Genomic DNA, 14,451 nt, shown 5'->3' on the forward strand with positions numbered 1-14,451 from the left:
GTGGATGGATGGAGGATAGGTGGGTGGGTGGGTGGATGGGTGGCTGGATGGATGGAAGGAAGGATGGATGGATGGATGGATGGATGGTAGGTGGATGGGTGGATGGATGAATAAGTCTATGGATAGATGGATGGATGGTAGATGATGGATGGATATATGGATAGGAGGACGGATGGAGGATAGGTGGATAGGTGGGTGGGTGGGTGGGTGGGTAGATGGGTGGCTGGATGGATGGATGGAAGGAAGAATGGATGGATGGATGGATGGATGGATGAATAGGTCAATGGATGGATGGATGGATAGATGGATGATGGATGGATGAATGGTAGGTGGACAGGTGGGTGGATGGATGGATGGAAGACTAGGTAGATGGATGAGCCGTGAGTAGGAAGCTAGGAACACTGAAAGAAACAAAGGGCTCAGGTCTGAGCATTGTCAAGGTCTGAGTTTATGGTGTGTGTGTGTGTGGACATGACTAGATTTGCAAGTGATGGATCAATAGGAGGCTGGGAAACAGGGAGCCCCATTCCTAACGCAGCCCTGAGGCCAGAGAACCTGTCCAGTGAAGGCTAGCTGATAGACTGCAACCCTTATAAGGTGGGAAGATTGAAATAATAAGGCAAGTTAGCAGCAAGTGTGAGAGGAGGTTGGGAAAGAGACAGGGTGTGGTTCGGTGCCTAGAGGGCCGGGGGCTCCCTGGAGGAGGCAGCTCCCTGGAATGCTTGGTCTTGCTGGACCTGTTCAGGTTGCAGCCATGTCCAGCCCCTGCCCAGCACAGGGCAGTGGCCTCGGGGAGCCATGGCCACGTGGGAATGTGCACACAGACCAAGGAGAAGGTCAGCCCGACAGCAGGTGGATCCCAGGCACACCCTGACTTCAGAGTCTGGGCAACAGGCACGTACCATTCCCAACCACGCGGTGCTCATCACCATGAAGAGGGCCCCGCAGCACCAGGCTGGGGCCTGCAGGTCGGACCTGGAAAGACGGGACCGCGGGCTTCGGGAGAAGTCTGTGAGGGTGCCCGGTGGCACCGCACGCAAGTGGCTGTGCGCGGCCAGCGCCAGGACGCCTGCCAGCTGCAGGGAGAGAGACCGTGACCCCGGGCCCTGGGCCCACGGAGCCTGAGACAGGCTTGCAGGCTTCCAGAGCTTTACAGTAACAAGAAGCTTGGAGAAGCAGTTATTGGAGTGTTGGTCATGTCATCCCTCGTGGCCCGGCTCCGCCTGGCACGTGCCCTCTGAGGCCCTGCTCACGGCCCCTTCCTCCCCGCCCCCTTCCCCCCTCCCCTGGCCCTCCCCCAGAGCCCCCCACCCTGCTCCTCCTCCATCTCCAGTGGGGAAGGGTGCCTATCCCTCCTGCCTCTCCCTGCCCTGTGCCCTTGCTGCTGGCGGCCGCGCTGTCCCAGGGGCTGGCCCTGTCACCCGCCCCGTGGCCTGGCGCCCAGCAAGGCCCCAGTAAAATAAACCACTTACAGAGCAAAGAGAGTTCAGTTTAGCTCAGGTGACATTTTATGGTCGGTTGTTGGCCTGGGAGCCTGGGGTTGAGCCCGGGGCCCAGTGCGTGTGCACACGTGTGTGTATCTAATGCACCGGCACGAGACGGCCCCGGTGGGCGGACTGGCCATCGCAGCACCCTCCTCGGCTGCACCCCCCAAGCCCCTGCCGCTCCCATTTCCCGGCTCCCTGTCCCGGCCCTGCACCCGGGGCCTCCCTTCGAACACGTGGGCGCTCCCTTCACTCGCCGTTACTCCCCCAGTGGAATCGCTCGCTGCCAGCGTCTGGACCAAGCAGGTGCTCTCCCTGCATGCCCGTAATTTCTGGACGGTTTGGATTCTCTACTTAATTTGGGCAAAATTTATTCATGACATTCTGAGCTTTTTTTCTTAATTTTTTTGCACTGCTTGTATTGCTAAGGGCTATAATACAGACGAATTTAATAGATAAGCTCCTCACACGTAACCTCTGGGCCCGGGCAGCCGCCAGGCACACACCTTCCATGTGCTTCTGGAGGGAGAGCTCAGGGAACCGGCCCGCGGGTGTGACAGTGGGTTCAGGAGAGGTGCAGCCGGGCTTGAAGCCAGGTCTCCAACTCCTGTGTCGGCTTCTCCTGCCCTGGCCACCGGGCATAAGGCCAACGGGGTCTGGGGACCTGTGCTTGGTGCCCTGGGAGGCTGACAGCCAGACCACCTCATCAGGCCAGCTCGCCTGCATCCTCGCCCGCCTGACGACAACCTGGCTGCGGGGCAGGATCGCCGGGAACCAGGTCAGAACCACCTGCACCCCAGAACGTGGCCAGCATCCCACGTGGGGCCCTGGCCCTCCTGATTCTGGGTATCAGCAGCCTGCCAGCGTGGGGCTGAGCCCTGGACCGCCCAGGCATGGAAGCCAGGCTCTCCGAGCACCCACGCCTACAGGTGCGTTTTCTTCGGAGGCCCACTGAGGCACGATTCTGTGGGGAAGGGGGAGTGAGCAGCTCGCCAGTGGGCTTCGGGCAATCGGAGGGGCATCTCCGGGTGCAGGGCCAGAGTCGGGAGCGTCACTGGCGTTAGTGCCCCGCTCCTGCCTCCGAGAAAGGACCCGGCCTGCCACACAGGGTTGTGATGATTCGGGGAGGGAATCACGAGAGAGCCCTGCATAGGCTGCATCCCGCTCGAGAAGGTGCCAACAAGAGGGCACGGCCTGCACCCGCCTCCCGGAGAGACCTCTTACCGCTGCCGGGAAGGCGCCGGTGAGCGAGTGCCGCATCAGGGAGGAGCAGGACGCCGTGGTGCCCTGGACGCTGACAAGGTGGACGCACTTCAGGGTCAGGAGGAAGGAGAGGGTCCCCTGCAGCCACGTGACCCTCTGAGACAGGAGGACAGAGCCGGTCGGCGGGTCACCCCGGCCAGCGAGGGTGCACGACGCCCAAGCACCTGCCAGCCCTGCTCCGGGGGCACGTCCCACGGGTGGGTGTCCACCGGGTGTGACGTCTGCGGGACGGGAGGCGACCGTCTGCACAGCGGGAGCAGGACGCGGAGTAAGGACAAGTCGCGACGCAGCTGCCAGCCTGGGACCCTGACTGGGCCAGCTTGATGCAGGTCTGCACGGCTCAGACCTGGCCGGCTGCCCTGTCTGGGCCTCAGTTTACCGGGCTGGGAAAAAGCAGCCACAAGAAGGGCCTCACGTCCCCAGGCCGCAGTCGGGGAGCACTGTGCACCGTGTGGGGGGCCGGCAGGTGGGACCGCGCTCGTGTCGGTCGGCCCCACGCTGTTCACGCCCCTGCCCACGTCGGGGAGGGTCACTCACGGACCAACGCTCTGGTCTCTGTATGGCTCCTTCCTGGGGGCCAGGCCCCCTCTCTGCATGGGGGCATGGGTGTCGGCCACCAGCCCACGGTCCCCGGAACTCAGCCCGGCCTCGCAGCCACGGCTCTGGGGTGGAGCCCAAGGAAGGCGGAGGGGCCACAGAGCCCAGACCCGCAGGGGGGGCGCGGAGCAGGAGCCCAAGGGAGCCCACCCAGCAGGTGAGCAGCAGAGCATCCGCCTCCCCACCCCCTGGAGCCTCCAGCCCCGAGGAGAGAGCCCCCTGAGGCCGGGCTCAGGAAGGCCAGGAGGGGCCGCACCGCCCCCTGAACCTTCGGGGATGTGCAGGAGCTGTCCCCTCGGGCGGCGTCACGGGCACGACCCACCGAGTGGCCCCGGACACCCGCCGTACCTGGTTCCATGACGCCGCGAGGCTGAGGTCCATGGACCCTCGGAAGTGTCCTCTGTGGAGGCGGTCGGTCACTGCGCCCGCCACGGTGGCCAGGTGGCAGGAGGCGGCATAGTGGGCGAGACCGGCCCCAGCGATGGCGAGCTGCGAGGGCGGAAGAAGGTGCCTCAGGGGGCGCCTGGGGGGGCCCACCACGGCCCCCGAGGCTCAGCGGGCAAAGGGAGCGCGGGGGCAGTGAGGGGACGGACAGCGATGCCGTGCAGAGGGTCAGCACGCAACCGGGGGGACTGCCTGACGGCCCGAAGGAGCCGGCACAGTGGGTGGCATGTCCGGGTGGGGCTTTACTGTCCGGCTTCTCCTGGGGAAGGGGACGGGACCGCTACCTCCAGCCAGCTCCCGGGTTCGCCCCAGTAGCTGCGGACGCCCTCCTGGGCCGCGCGGTGCAGCTGCAGGCACGACTGGGTCAGGCTGAGCACCAGGAAGGCCAGCTGCTGGGGGAGCGGCGACGCGGGGGGAGAAGGAGAGGGCGGCAGGACTCGCGGGGCGCCCACGCTCGGTGCTTCCTGCGGCCTCCCCACCCGTCACCGCTGGGCGACCTGCCAGGTGTGAGAGCGCCTGGGCCGGGCGCACACACAAACCCTGAGCGTGAGCCGGAGGGTCCCCGGGGCCCATCCCCAGCAGCTCTGGAGATTGAGCCGTGGCTTCTCAGCCCTCGGCCAAGTAGGGCCCTCGAGGCTCCCGAAGCCCAGCTGTGCTCCCCTCCGCGCCGTCAGGCCGTGCCCTCCCTCTCCCGTGTCCATTCACTGAGCCGGGGGGGGGGGGGAGGGCACAGGGCACCCAGGAGCCCGTCCTGTGGGGGCGGTGAGCTCCCCGGGACCCCCAGCTGGGGCTCTGGGGTGAAAACCCCTTCAGGACATCTGTCTGCCTCCTGGGGAGCAGCGGGGCACGGGCTGAGGTCTACGCAAACCAACCCGCTATCTGGGCACCCACTGTGCCCAGCCGCTGCAGGGGAGCCCTGTGAGCCCCGGTCGGCGAGGGGCGAGAGGACCCACCTCGGGAAGCGCAAGGCGGTGCCACAGGCCCGAGTCGCTGTGGAAGGCCGCCACCGACTCCACCAGCGGGGTGAGGGCCAGGCCGCCCGCGGGGAGCAGCTCAGCGTGCAGGGCCACACTGGACAGCAGCCGCGTGGGACAGTTGTAGAGGACGAAGTGCACGGACACGGAGCTGGTGCCGCCGTCGATCCACCCACCGGCCCTGAGGCCGCTCAACGCTGCATGGGCTGCCGGCCTGCAAGGCGGCGCATCAGGGGGCCCGGCCGCGGCTGCACACACGCCCCTGCGGGTGCCTGCCTCCTGCCGCGGCCCGAGGCCGGGGCCTCCCCTGCACACGCACGTCTGGGGAGGCCTGGCCCTCTGCCTCCCGTCCTGGGTGCACCCACCCTGGCACCGGACTGAAGCCCCCTGACCTGGCAGCACCCGGCCGCGGATCACGGCTGCGAGGCGGGTGGCTCATTGGGGCCACATGGGAGAGGCCTGCCCTGCTCACGAGGCCCCTGAGGACCAGGAGGCCCGTGAGCATCCGCGAGGCACGAAGCCAACAGGACGACGCCCATTAGGCTCCCTGAGCGCCAGCCTCGGGCGGATTCGGGAGGAACGTGGCTCGCTGCTTCCCGTGCTCAGGGCCGAGGCCCCGTCAGCACCGTCTCCGCCATCGCCTCCCCGCCCTGCCTTGCCCTGTGATGGGCCTGCCGCTGCCCCACGACGGACGGACGGACGGACGGACGGATGGGGTGGAGCCAAACTGAGCCCACCGACCTTGTGCTGCCCAGGCTGAGCTCCCAAGGCTCCCTGGCCCCGCAGCCTCTGGAATCCCCGGGGGTCGCAGGCTCGGTCATGGGGGCGCCGTCAGGGCCGCCAACTTCGGGGGGAGGGTCTTCGGGGAGCGCCAGGGCCCGGCTGGGCAGCTGCGGGAGAAACCACTGGTTGGAGGGAGAACCAGACGCTAGGCCCCGTGGCCTGGGGTGCCCGAGCCCCGGCGCCGGCTCCCGCACGGCCCACCTCCTGTCCTGGGCTCCCGCTGAGCCCAGCGGATCAGGGCTCGGACGTCAGGAGGGCTGCGCAGTGCAACACGACACATTAGTCCACTTCGAGGAAGCCGACGACTGAGCAAGAAGCGAGCCCGGGAGAAGGGAACCCGAGCGGGGCAGCTTACCTGGCCCGCGCTCCCCGAAGGCCGCCGCAGCTGTCTGATTACCAGGGAGCCCAGCAGGTAGCACTTGCCGCCAAGGGCCCGGGGCTGGAGGGAGAACAGAGGCGGGCAGGTGGGATGTCGCGCGGCCCCCACAGCGCTCCCCGCCAGCCGCCGGGTCAGCAGCCCCCCCCCCACAACAGGACGCTCTGCGGGATCTCAGCTCCCCTACGGCCTTTGCATCACAGCTGAAGGGCCACCTGGCCTGTTCCCCTAGACCCTGCCCAGCGCCGTCCCATGCGACGACACCGGGGCCCGGAAGCCCGCGGGCCCTTGGGCAGCACGGGTCCACTTGCACGTGCATTTTTTTCCGATAAATACAGGACAGGACTGTAGTCGTATTTCCTCTCCCTTAGGATCCTCTTAATCACACGTCTCGTCTCCAGCTTCCTTCATTGGGACAAACAGCAGATGGCACGTCTAACACCCACGACATGTCCTCGCTGAGGCTTTGCCCCCCCCCCCCCGCCAGCTGCGAAAAGCCCGGTTCTGGGGGGACTGGAAAGTGCCACGGAGGGCGGGACCCGCACCCTGCGCTCCCCAGAGGTCGCTGCGTGGTGTTTGGGGGATGCAGGACAGAATCATGTTATTATTTTTTAAAACAAGGTAGAAAATGGAAGATAAGCAGGGAATAGGGCTCTATTCTCTGAGATGCGTAACTGGTCGCTTTTTCTCAGAATTTAGGGCAAGCCTGGTCTCTTGGTGGAAGCTTCCTGGATGCTCCCCCTCGGTCCTGGGCTGCCCTGCACCCCCGTGCCACAGCACTCTGTGTGCGGATACAGCCCTCTGTCCCGCCGAGCCCTGCGCCCAGCCCGGCCCGGCCCCCGCAGGTGTGCACCTGACAAGGGTGTGCTAGGACGCAGCAGGGCCGCGCTGGGCCGAGAAGCAGCCAGGTGACCCACGGCAGGCAGCCGCTGGCCTACGACCTCGCGGTCACTCAGGAATACACACGGCGGGGGCATGGGGGGTGACGTCGCTCGAGCGTCTACCTTGGTTTCAGCTCGGGTCGCGACTCAGCATCTGCTGGGGAGACTCTCTCTCTCCCCTTCGCCCCGCCCTGTGCTCTCTCTCTAAAGCAAATAGATCTTTCCAAAAAAAAAACAAAAAAAAACAAAAAAACAAAACAACCACCCCAAACCAGAGGGCACCCGGTGCTGCACGCTAAGCGTCTGGCGGCCTCGGCCGTCTGTGCCGTGCCCTCCTCTACGGCCCCGGGTGCAGGCGGAGCCCACCTGAGCGCCCGGCGGGCCGGCCGGGGGGGCGCCGCCTCCGTGCAGGCCGTCCAGCAGCGTGGTCAGAGTCCAGCCCCACCAGTCCGCCACACTTCCCAGGCCGCCCGAGGCGCTGCTGGCACCCCTGAGCACGAGCAGAAACAAAAAGCGATTATTTTTTCTCGCATATGGATTTGAAGTCCCTGCAGGAGTGAAAGTGAAGCCACGCGCAGCGTGAGGTCCGGCGTGACTCCGGGGAGGTCTTTGCCGGGAGCGCCGCCCCGGGTGATGCCTCTGCCGCTTGCCCTGCTCGCTCGACCGCCTGCGCCGCGCAGGCACGGGGTGGCCAGAGCAGGGCGAGCATGGGGACAGGAGCAGAGGGCGGGGGCCGGGACCCTCAGCAGGGACACGGCTCGTTCACCACGGCCTGCGGGCACAGCATCGCCCTGCCTCTCCCCGGCCAAGCACCCGGAACAGCCGCCAACCCCGCGGCCAAGACGGCACGAGCGTCGGGCGAGGGGGCGCAGGCTAAGCGGGGGCCGCGTGCGCTGGGAGTCCGTGGGTGCCGGCCGCTTTCTCTCCAGCTCATTTCCGTTGCTCCCTTCAGATACCCGTTTCACCTCCCAACCGGGGGCTGCTTTCGGGAGCACTGAAGCCATTTCAGACTCGCAAAACGGATCATTTTTGCTCGCTGGGACGATAGGCTGGGGCCGCGTGCCCCCGGCTGCGCTGCACGCACACGTCAGGAGCGCCAAGCCGCAGCCAAAGGGAGGACGAGAAGGCGAATCTTTAGAGAGCGGACCCGTGTCACCTCCTGGCACACTCCCTCCCACGTGGCTTCTTGGGAAGGACCCGTGGTAGAGCCAAGGACGCTGCGCCCCTGACGTCCCCACAGCAAACAGCAGCGGGTCCCCGTGGCTCCACGCCCGAGTCTCCCCGAGGACGGGGGGGGGGGGGGGGGCAGGACCTTCTCGGGGGAGCTCACGGCGTCGGAAATGACGGGACGTCAGGGGGAGGTATGCACTCAGGGCAGCCCAGGTCACAATTCTCATTGTCCCGCGTCTCCCGGCAGCCGACCCATGAAGGATACGTGGACTATGAGCTGCTCCCGCAAGGGCTCCATCCAACAGGGGGAGCGCGTGGCCCCTGAGCACCGGAGATGTAGACCCTTAAGGCCTTTAAGGCTACGTTGGGGGGGGGGGGTATTATCGCTTCCTGACACTCGCTCTCCACTGGAAGGAAGTGAAAGAAACGAAGGCTTGAAGGAAGACCCGGTGGGGGCCTCGGGGGCCCGTCGGCAAAGCGCCGACTCTTGGTTTCAGCTCAGGTCGTGACCTCGGGTCGTGGGATGGAGGTCTGTGTCGGGCTCTGTGCTCAGCAGAGTCTGCTTCCCCCTCCCTGTGCCCCTGCACCACCCCGGGCACGCTCTGTCTCAAATAAATACATAAATACGATTTTTAATAGGAAAATAAAGACCTGTGTGTGACCGGACACCACCGTCACGCCCAGACGGTGCACATCTCACGTCTCGGCACGTGCGGAGAGCAGGGGGTGAGCCCAACCCCCCAAGAACGTTCTCACCTTGTATTAACTAGAGCTATTAAATGAAACGGGCCTACAGAGCTAGCAGAACACTGCAAAAATAGAGTCGGCCGTGATCTCTCACTCGCGGCCCTTGGACAGAGCGGCTACTGCGTTCATTGCTGCTCTATTCGGTGGTTCATTTCTGCTTTACTTGGACTTTCATGAACACTTGATGGAGTCCAGGAAGACCTCAGAGGAAACTTAAATATGACAGAATCCGATATCGTGATCGTTTTTTCACAAAGACATAAGACATCAAGCGGCTCCACCACCTCACTTTGCAGACGGGGATACGCAGCCCGGAGTCGACGGACTGGCCCACGTCACCTGCTAATCGGATAAAACCGAGCGGGTCCCTGAACGACCCTTCCTGGAAGCCGACGCACTGTAAACCCTAAGGTGCGGTCGAAGCTTCAGGGTCGGACCCAGGAGGGTGGAGGGAGCGTCGCAGCCCCAACCAGGACGCGCAGGTACCCCTGCCTGGTGGCCGGCACACCCAGAAGGACGGGGATCTCGCATCGTGGTAGGAATTCGGGCCCACGCACACCCAGGGTCGGCATCGGAGCCGCGGATCTCCGCACAAGGGGCGTCGCACAAATATTATCTCAGCTGCGGTAGTTCTGATCTGAGCGCCGAGGGGCCACACTCCGCATGAGAAGTACGTCAGGTGGTGCTGACTTACGAAATAGGAGATAAAAAATAAATAAACGCTCAAAGCCCAGAAATAGCTCAGGTTCTCATTTCCGTTTTGCAGAGCCGGCGACCCAAACAGTCGCTTTGCTTTGCGCACAGTGCCCCCTGCTGGCCCGGGCCGCGCCTCACGGGGGTCGGGGTGGGGCGGGGGGGTGAGAGCTCACAAGGGGTCCTGCGTGGGAGGAAGAGCTGTGTCTGCAGAGGGGGAGGCAGCGTCACCACTAGGACAGTCCCCTGGGAGCAGCCGCAGCACCGGCTTCCGCAGAGAGTGCAGACTCCCGAAGGAGACGTCCGGCTCCCACTGCGCCACGGGGCCGTCCTCTGGGTGACTACGGGTCACCAGCCCTCTCGTGGGAGATGAGCAAATACATCCTAGGGGCCCCCGGGGGCTCCGTGGGCGAGCACCTGCCTGCAGCCCAGGCCGTGACCCCGCAACCCCGGGATCATGACCTGAGCCGAAGGCAGAGGCTTCACCCCTACCCCGAGCCGCCCAAGCGCCCCAACACCTACTGCTAATACACGTGGGGAGAATCAGATGAGCTCCTGAGGAGAGGTAGGGACGTCCAGGGGCACGCCCCTGCTTGAGCCGCGAGCCGCTTCTGTGACTCGCGGTCAAGAGCCCAGATCGCCTCCACAAAAAGGCAACTGCGACGAAATGACCCATTCGCAACCGGACCTCGAGGAGCCTCCGAATTTTACTCTTAATCACTATTTCACTGCGATCAAGGGGAGACGCTCTGCACCCGCCCGAAGTCTGCAAAGCGAGGCCTCCTGTTAAGAGCTGGGGAGACGGGCCCGAGGTGACCTGACCACGTTGTCCATGCGTCACGCGAGGCAATGCCAGAGCGCCTCCCCCGGGCCTCAATTTTGCAAAAGTTAAACGTCATGAAGGAGCCGATTAGATGACCCGGAGGGTCCCCTTCTCTGCCAGATTGTGTGCGACAGCAGACGCGCGGTTTGTTCCAGGCCAAGCGGCCCCCGCCCTGGACCCGTCTGCGCTGCCAGCCACGCACAGGCCTCTCCCAGTGCAGCGGCCCGGCCTGAGCAGCTGCCAAGCGTCCTACCTTGTAAACTCGGTCCGGATGGCGTGATGCAGGGAATGCGCATCCCGGGAGCCCGTCCCGCAGAGGATAAGCAAATGCAGAAGCAGCAGGAGGGTGAACATGCACGTGTCTCTGAGAGAAACGAATTTTAAAATCAGCTGTGCCGCCAGACAAAACAGCAGGACCTATTTCGGACCCGGCCTTTCAACGCCTTCGAAATCCCCGCACGAGTTTTTGTAAAAGGATCTTTTTTTTTTTTTTTCTGCGCATCAATGCCCAGGTTCCCTAGCACCATTTTTATTTATTTATTTATTTATTTATTTATTTATTTATTTATTAAGATTTTTAAAATTTATTCATGAGAGACGCAGGCAGAGGGAGAAGCAGGCTCCGTGCGGGGAGCCCGACGCAGGACTCGATCCTGGGACCCCAAAGGCAGATGCTCCACCACTGAGCCCCCCGGGCGTCCCTCATACAGGCAAGACCACACCGCTTGGGGTCGGGTGTGCCCGAGGCATAATATCCGCTTCTCCCTCTCTCTCTCTTTACGTTGGCCTTTGTCTAGGATCAACGCTTGCACTCGTTAGTTCACCAAAGGCTGCAACAATGGCCCGGGCCTAATTCCATCAGTTTGTCTTCCTCCAGGAACTCAACGCGTCCGTAAGGAGAAACGTTCCCTCTCTCGGTACATGATTTCACGGGGCTCGGTTCTTCGCCGCCAGCTTTGTGAGAGTCGGTTCCCACGCGTCTGCCGACACCCGCCGACCACATTTCCGGTGTCGCTGCAAACTCAGGGCTTTGGGGACGTCGGATGAGCTCCAACTCGCGGTCACCACGGTCCCCGATTTCAGGTCGCATCGTCAGTGTTTGGCCCCGTGAGCCTCTCCAAAGGGGCCTCCGCCTAGCTGGTCATTATTCCCTCGCTCACGACGTGTCCTGGGCTCCCCTTGTCCGTTTCCTGCCACAGACCTGAAGTCGCGAGGCCCAACGGCGCCCGTTTCTTTTTGGTGGAAAATGATATTTGTGGACCAGAATCTAGGTGCCACGGTTGCCAACTGGCCCCGGGCTTCTTTCTAGGCCTCTTCTTGGGGGATAGATGGAAGAAAATAATGGGTTTCCCTTAAAAACAAAACAATAGGGGCACCCGGGGGGCTCAGGTGGTTCAGTGTCTGCCTCCGGCTCAGGTCAGGATCTCAGGGTCCTGGGATCGAGTTCCGCGTCGGGCTCCCTGCTCGGGGGGCGGGGGGGCCCTGCTTCTCCCTCTCCCTTCACCCTTCCCCGTCCCCTGCTTACACTCTCTCTTAAAATAAAATACTTTTAAAAACCCAACATGATTTCATACCGATCCTTCTGATTCCCACTCAGGACTACAGGGTTCTGACTTTCTCGGACTTGAGTCTGCGCCTCCGCCGTCCCGCACCGAGGGCATGAGGGCACGAGGATGGCAGGCACACACCCTCACCGGCTTCCTCCCATGTCAATGACCAACGCTTCCAACAGGAAACACCGTTAGTGGAAACAGCTTTATGTCTTTTTCTCTGTCCTTAGGTACCAGGCTTGTAAGGTCAAAGCTTTTAATCTTAAAACAATTTTTTTCAGATTAAAAAAATAATAATAATTTTACTTATTCATTTGCAGGGGGCGGGGGCAGAGGCAGAGGGAAGGGGTGTGAAGCCGGCTCCGTGCTGCTGAGCGTGGAGCCCAACGCGGGGCTCGGTCCCATGACCCTGAGGTCATGACCTGAGCCAGGACAGGTCGGACCTCACCCGCCCCAGGAACCGGAGGCCCAGTAGGCTCAGCTGCACCCGCGTGGGGCCGAGCGTGGGGCTGGACTCACGACCCTGAGACGGAGGCCCGCGCTGATGGCACAGAGCCCCGGGCGCCCCAGTGTTAGGCTGTCTCTATCACAGGAGGCCCGGCGCCCGGGGCCTGTTGCGGGTTTGTGGCTGGCTCCCTGGGGCAGGTGCACCTGTGACCGTGCTGGGCCTCCCCAGGTCCCCACGGGAACAGCGGCGCTCACACCCGCTCCGCATGTGGCACCTCTTCTCCGTGAGCTCCCGCCCCGGCACGGGAGCAAACATCCAGACTCCGGGTCTTTCAATTAGCGATTCCTCATCACGTCCACATTAACTTTTGCTATGAGCCGTCCACTGGCTTCCTGAGTCCAGTTTCGTTCTAAAGACGTTGTTGGTCTTTTTCTTTCCAATTTTTTTTTTGAGCCTCTTTGTACCCGAAGACGAAGCACCGTCGGCTACAATATGTTCCCCGTCCCGCAACCGTTTCCTTACACTACGTGCAGCCTCCTTTGTGACGCAAGGCGTTTGTTCCCTCCCAGGACTTGTATGGTTTGGTTTTCACATCTAAACGGTTTTCATTCAGACTTAACCTGAGTATTTTGTGACAAAAGCCCGCACTTGTTGGGTTTTCCCCGCTCCCCTCATGACCGTCTGCTGATTCCTCGTGGAAAACTCTATGTTTTCCCCAGAAGCCGAGACGGTGCCTCCCTCGCTCACGGCGCTGTGACATTTGGGTGTGGGTTTGGGTCGGCCTCGGGGCTCGTCTTCTGCTGCGTCCCCCGTGCGTGCAGAGCCGCCCTCCCGGGGACGCCCACGGCCTAGGTCATGCGGGGCCCCTCGCTCCGCCTCCCGGCTCTTCCTGGCTGGCCCTTGCACTCGTCCCCACCGAGTGGCCTCAGCACCGACCAGACCCCGCCAAGGGCGAGCAGGGGGCGGAAAGGCGAGGGGTCAAGTGTGAGGTCGCACATGGAGTTCAGAGCTTGAGAGGACGCGGCGTCCTGCCGTCCCGCACAGGTGACCCTGGGCCTCCCGGGGCCAGTCACGCTCCCTGTGCAAGCTCTAGGCGACAGCCCCTGGCAAGCCCGCGTGTTCGTGCTGCCGTTCCTCCCCCACGCCAGGGAACCTCTGCTGCCTTCTCCGCGCACTTGAAGCCACCGAGTCTCGCGTTTTAGGGTCGCAACCTGTCACCTTACTAGGTTCTCGTCGGTCTGCTCTTCTCCTTTCACTTCTGTGGGATGTTCCAAGCGCCAGGGAGCAGCTTCGCCTCCCGCCAGATCTGCTGTCACTGTCGACCCGACCCCACTGGCCCGTTGGCGTCCCCTCCCCTGCGCCTGGGTCCCCACGTGTGCGCCCAGCTCCCAGGGGCTGCCACCCACCTCAGCGCCTGCCGCGTCCGGGTCTGTCGCCGTAGCTTCTGTCTGATGACGCTGAGCTGGGCAGCGGACGGTGGCCGTGCCCGGCGCAGGTGGCGCGCTCGCTGCCGGGCCGCCAACACCTGCAGACGACAGTGCGGTGAGCGGCATGGATGTGGGCAGGGCTGCTCCCCTGAACCAGGTCGTGGGGGCATGTACAAACCCCTGCCCTGGGCCAGCCCTGCGGCCCGTGTCCCTGTACAGGACAGCCCGTACCAGGTTGGGTCAGGGGCCCACATGCCTAAGGAGTCAGAGGCCTGTATCCTGGGAATCACAGGTGCGGAGCCTGGGCCAGGACGCTCCTCCCTTGCAGCCCATGCAGCACCCTGAGTCCAATAGGGACAGGACCCCGCCGCTGGGTGACGCTGGGTGTCGCAAGGTGCCGCAGGGCCACGGGCATCCCAGGCTTGCTGACCTGAGGATGCGACCTCTATGAGAGACCTGTCCCCCGAGGCAAGGTCACGGAGGGCAAGGAGCAGACCGCGCCCCCACCCCCTGCACCAGCCACGGGGCAGGAAGGGGAGGAAAGACCCAGAAGGTGTGAGGAAGTCAGAGCAGGGGTGTGACCCGGAAAAGGCTACACACCCACAATAGGAAATGCTGACGCCCCACAGCAGGGGGCGGGGGGAAGCGGTGAGTTTCTTGTGGGTCCACTGAAATGTAACTGACTTACAAGTTCTCTAAGATTGTGGCCCAGAATTCTATTTCTCATTTATTTGCTTCCATATTTAAAATAAGCTCATGTTCTTGATATTCTGGTGTCTTGGGGGGGGGGT

The 14,451-nt window shown here is 63.2% G+C and overlaps 1 protein-coding gene across 1 annotated transcript in view; it reads right to left on the reverse strand.

Moving 5' to 3' along the window:
• The window catches only part of PKD1L1 (polycystin 1 like 1, transient receptor potential channel interacting), a 72,115-nt gene that overhangs the window by 9,501 nt on the left and 48,163 nt on the right, over positions 1-14,451 (reverse strand). The window contains exons 38-47 of the mRNA XM_055334794.1: positions 13,640-13,758; positions 10,489-10,599; positions 7,169-7,292; positions 5,901-5,984; positions 5,504-5,652; positions 4,742-4,976; positions 4,073-4,177; positions 3,693-3,833; positions 2,709-2,843; positions 903-1,076 (exon numbers count right to left, since the gene is read on the reverse strand). Coding sequence (XP_055190769.1) covers positions 903-1,076; positions 2,709-2,843; positions 3,693-3,833; positions 4,073-4,177; positions 4,742-4,976; positions 5,504-5,652; positions 5,901-5,984; positions 7,169-7,292; positions 10,489-10,599; positions 13,640-13,758 — 1,377 coding nt within the window. The remainder of the gene's footprint in view (positions 1-902; positions 1,077-2,708; positions 2,844-3,692; positions 3,834-4,072; positions 4,178-4,741; positions 4,977-5,503; positions 5,653-5,900; positions 5,985-7,168; positions 7,293-10,488; positions 10,600-13,639; positions 13,759-14,451) is intronic.

This window comes from Nyctereutes procyonoides, unplaced genomic scaffold (genome assembly GCF_905146905.1).
Source record: "Nyctereutes procyonoides isolate TBG_1078 unplaced genomic scaffold, NYPRO_anot_genome, whole genome shotgun sequence".
Taxonomy (NCBI): Eukaryota; Metazoa; Chordata; class Mammalia; order Carnivora; family Canidae; genus Nyctereutes; species Nyctereutes procyonoides.